The sequence below is a fragment of the Echiichthys vipera genome (genome assembly GCF_963691815.1).
Source record: "Echiichthys vipera genome assembly, chromosome: 7".
Lineage (NCBI taxonomy): Eukaryota > Metazoa > Chordata > Actinopteri > Perciformes > Trachinidae > Echiichthys > Echiichthys vipera.
This window is the reverse complement of record NC_139832.1, coordinates 856,332-861,331: the sequence shown is the minus strand read 5'-3', so window position 1 is coordinate 861,331 and position 5,000 is coordinate 856,332. Positions and strand designations below refer to the sequence as shown.

The 5,000-nt window shown below is 43.9% G+C and overlaps 1 protein-coding gene across 1 annotated transcript in view; it reads right to left on the bottom strand.

Annotated features, from left to right (window-relative positions):
* Nucleotides 1-5,000, bottom strand: part of itga11b (integrin, alpha 11b) — a 54,009-nt gene that overhangs the window by 18,602 nt on the left and 30,407 nt on the right. The window contains exons 11-16 of the mRNA XM_083916558.1: nt 4,488-4,632; nt 3,167-3,315; nt 2,402-2,545; nt 1,592-1,795; nt 1,380-1,510; nt 974-1,146 (exon numbers count right to left, since the gene is read on the bottom strand). Of these exons, the coding sequence (XP_083772684.1) occupies nt 974-1,146; nt 1,380-1,510; nt 1,592-1,795; nt 2,402-2,545; nt 3,167-3,315; nt 4,488-4,632 (946 nt within the window). The remainder of the gene's footprint in view (nt 1-973; nt 1,147-1,379; nt 1,511-1,591; nt 1,796-2,401; nt 2,546-3,166; nt 3,316-4,487; nt 4,633-5,000) is intronic.

The following is a 5,000-nucleotide window of genomic DNA, read 5'->3' as shown; positions in this document are numbered from 1 at the left end:
ACATTAGCGAACTATTTCGGCATGTATCTGCTATCTTTAAGCTGTTTCAACATTTATACATTAACGATACTTTTAGCTAACTTTTTAAACATTTATTTAGTACATTAGCGAACTATTTCCACACTCATTAGGTACTTTAACTACTTACTACTTCAACTATTTATCCAGTGTTTTTGAGCTATTTTAACATTTATCCAGTTCTACTTTTAGCTCGATGTTTGAACATTTATACTTTTAACTATCCAAAAGTAACGGTTTCATTATTTATCCAGTACTTTTAACTAGCCTAACTATGTCAACCAGTTACTTTTAGCTGTTTATTTAACATTTATTCAGAACCTTTAACATATTTCAACCAGTTCTTTCAGCTATTTCTACCATTTATCCAGCGCTACTTTTAGCTAACGATTTCAACAATTTATCTGGTATTTATTTTAGCTATTTCAACATGTATCAAGTTTTTTTTACTACATATTTAATGTTTTATTTCTTTTAATCTCTTTGAACATGTATTCAGTACTTTTAGCTGCACTGTTTGAACATTTATAATTTTAGCTAACCATAGATAACAGTTTCCAAACGTGTCCGGTTCCTTTAGCTAACTCTAACCGCTGATACCTAAATGCTGCACACATGATTTACCTTTAAGCTGCTTCCAGCTCACAACCTGACAAACTGAGTTTAACGTGTGGTTTTCCTGCTTCCACAGAAACACGTAAACACAAATCAGATGCATCCTCATTGTTGGATGGATTTCTGGCCCTGGTCCCGACTTCCTCTTGATCTAATTGAGTAAAACTCAACAGTAATATTTAATGTTCAGCAGCACAATATTAGTTTAGCCTGCACCGAACATGCCTGTGAAAACAAACCTGGACTTTGAGCCTGGGCTGCAGATGTCTAACCAGCTCAGCGTTGAGCTCATCACCGTTTGAATGGTTACATCTGTCACATGTGTGCGCCTTCCGCTTACCAACATCCGTCCTGGACTTTGTTCTGGTCTTTGTTCTGGACTCCAGACTCAGACACACGGTCACAGACATGCAGGTGACCTCCTTCCCTCCACGCCGGCAGTCTTTGTTAAAGATGTTGACCTTCTCGGGTTCAAAGGTCAGTTTGGCCTGAATCCGGACGACACCACGGGACCTGGAGGGACGAAGCACGGAGTCAATAAAAGAGCTTCTAGTTAGCGAAAGTCTCTTAAACCACAGATATCACGCCAATGGCGGGAGTCGAGACAAAGTCTGAGAGTTTTTAGGATTCATCCTCTGGGGATCATGAACGTCTAAATACAAGCTGAGATATTTCACTTTTGGACAGACAGAAATATCTCCGTCATGGCGACAGAACAGGTTCGCTCGTGTGTGAGATGCTCTGACCAGACGATGACGGCAGCTCCCAGTGCTCCCACTGCGAGGTCGACGAGCCCGTCTGCGTTGACATCCAGAACGCCGTGAAGACTTTGCCCGAAATACTGCAGACCTGCAGAGAAGCCGGCTGCAGACAGACGCTGGAGAAAGAATCATCAGCATGGTTATTATTGTTGATGTCATATCGTCCTTCTACCCTGAACCGCTTCAGCATCTGTCACCTGTCTGAACTGGTGTTTAATGGTTTTGTCCTGGCCATAAAAGACATAGACCGCCCCCTGGTGGTCGTCCTCTAGAGGTGCTCCCACCACCAGCTCCGTGAACCCGTCCCCGTTCATGTCGGGTATCTGGGCCAACGCTGAACCCAGTCGGGAGTTCTGAGAGCGGTCGGAAACCTCCAGCGCCCCCTGCAGGATGAAGGATGTCTGGAGGGAGAACATTTAGTTCAGGTTGTGTGTTTCCCAGCATGCTGCAGTGTCCATGTTTTGTTTCTTGGTGTTGTGACACAACGTTGGGGTTCTGCTTCTGCATCTTTTAGCAATGCTCTTCTTCTGATTGATTTTGCAGGCAGCCAAGAACCACCACAAAAAGATGCAAAATGACTAAAAATAGATGCAAAACCACCACAAAAAGATGCAAAATGACTAAAAAAAGATCCAAAACAATCACAAAAAGATGCAAAAAGACTAAAAATAGATGCAAAACCACCACAAAAAGATGCAAAATGACTAAAAATAGATGCAAAACCACCACAGAAAGATGCAAAATGACTAAAAATAGATGCAAAACCAGCACAAAAAGATGCAAAATGACTACAAATAGATGCAAAATGACTAAAAATAGATGCAAAACCACCACAGAAAGATGCAAAATGACTAAAAATAGATGCAAAACCAGCACAAAAAGATGCAAAATGACTAAAAACAGATGCAAAACCACCATAAAAAGATGCACAATGTTTAAAAATAGATAGCAAAATGACTAAAAATAGCATTTAGAGGATGTGAGCATCATCCTGATGTGCACTGTACCTGCGGCGTGACAGTGTAAATGTAGACCTTCCCTCTCTCCCGGCCCTGGCTGTAGAACATCGGTGCCGCCACGAGCAAGACGTCCGTGTGTCCGTCGCCGTCCACGTCCATTGATAACAACTCACTGCCGAAATACGAGCCGATCTGAGAAAGGACAAAACAAAATGTGACTAAAAAGCAACATCAACGTTTAATTAAAAGTACATTAGAGCCGAATGCAGTCGAGCAGGGCTGTACCAGATGTCTTCTTTATATTCAAAGCTTCTATCTCTATCTACTGTGATATTTCCTGGAGATAACGGAGTCAACAGTGAGTACTGTAGGTTGTTATCAGTGACAGTCATTTCCCTTGATCACCAGAGTAGTTCAGCTTCCTTGCGATTGGAAAAAAGCGACAAGACTAAAGAGAAACGGGGCGTCTGACAAAGGTTCAGCTCACGGACGGTTAGCACAGATTTTTGTCGCTGACGCTCGCTCACAACACATTCAGTGAGGACAGTGATTCAGCGTCTTAGCAACATTTATGCTACGACAGAGCACTTTATCTGCAACTGAGCAGAAACACCTTGTTTAAACAGAAGGAATTGAACGTAAATGTTCAATGTTATGGATGAAACTTTGAGCTTTTGGGTACAGCCCTGCAACAGATGAATGGGGACAGTTTTATCGTCATCCCTCAGAGTCCACGGACCCTCTTTGGGATCAGATCCACTGTCTCAATAAGCCCTGAAGTGACCCAAGTAAAGGTGTGTGTGTGTGAGTGACCTGCTCGCCCAGCAGCGCCTGCAGGATGGTCAGGTTCCCCGTGTTCTTCAGGGTGAAGACGATGACCTTCCCGGTGTGGTTGAACCTCGGAGCTCCGGCCACGTAGAGCTGATAGCCGCGAGACGAAATGAGCGAACCCACCGAGTATCCTGAGACCGACACACACAGAAACACATCAACCCAGATTATTAAGATGATGTGGCGCCACCTTCAGGCTAAAGCTCCCACTTGTTCTGCACAAGATCAAGATCAAGACTGACTTTATTCTCCCACAACAAAAGAAATATGGAAATATTTCAGGTACTTTGCAGCTGAATGACTCAAACGTAGACGGACGGGAGAAACAAAGACAAGAATAGAAGTGTTTTTGTTTTGCAGAGACTGTGAATGGAAAGTGATCTCACTCATATGGACCGGCACTAAAACACTTTTAGTCCAGTTGATCCGATAAAAAGGTCCCAAACAGGTAAATTTCATCCAGAAGATTTAGGAAAGTAATTTGAGGCTGTGTTATATATAAAAGGATGTCATCTGCGTATACTAATATCTTATTATTTGTGTCTTTGCTGGAGAATCCATCGATCTGGGATTCTTTTCTAATACATTGGGCTACAGCAGGGGTCAAACTCATCTGAGTTCAGGCGCCACAACGGCCCATTTGATCTCAGGTGTGCCGGACCCTTAAAGTCACAGCTTAACCCCAAATAACGACAACCTGGAATTTTTGTTTTAGTGCGAAAAGTACTTTCTGAATACTACTGTCTTTATATAAAACATTATGAAGCCTCTTATAATCCTAAATATTATAAAATCTAGATTTAATTTGACATTTAAAGTTAAAATTCAAAGTGAGTTTGGGCCCAAAACTGCTGCCGTGGTTCAGGCTGGAGCTGGGTTTGAACAGAGGGTTTCTGCAGGGTCAGCCTGATCTTGGGCCTGATCATAGATCTGGCATGTTTGTTATTGGTGTCTGCACCAAGAACACCGTCACATGGTCGATGTTAGCCGACCAAAGGGGACGGTAAGGGTTCGGAATGGAAACCACGTGGTTAGGAATCGATCAGAGGTCGTGGTTTGGTTTAGTGCGTCCGTCCTCGTAAAGAAGAGTCGACCTGACAGAAGAAGAACTTCGGCAGCTCCAGCACTTTTATTGAAAAGTTGCATTTCAGTTGCTAATTTTTAAAACTTTGCAAAGTCATCCCTTTGGCCAGATTGGACCCTTTGGCGGGCTGGTTCTGGCCCACGGGCCGCATGTTTGACACCCCTGGGCTAGAGGCTCGATAGCCAGCGCAGAAGTTAAAGGGGAATGGAGGTGGGTTACCCAGATAGGCTCCGTGGTTCTTCAGCTCGTCTGGAAACTCGTCCTTATACGAGGATTTTGGTGGAACGACTTTCCCGTGTTTAGTCTCCTTCAGCACGGCGCCGTTCCAGTCGTAGGCTCCCACGGCCCCGAGCAGAACGCCGTCCTGAGGGGAGAACAACGGAGATCAGAACAATAACACCACTTATTTATACCACATGAGAAAAAGTCAGAGAGCACGAAGACGTCCCAGAGAAACCGGGACGTGTTCAAGTCTTCAACCTTCAGTGATTCCAAGTCTGGATGTTTTGCTTCGCTGATGTTTTTCACATCGTGCAGCTCGAGTAACAGCACGCAGAGAAGTTCCTACCACACACACTGAGGGCTGTTCTTTACAGGTCACTGCTAACAGCACGTAGCGACATGCTAACATCAGGGAAAGCTGTGATAAAGCACAATATGAAGTGGGATCAGTACCTCAAACTTTCCCTTCAGCACAGTTCTTAAGGAAAAGTACTGAGCCCCGTTCCTCCG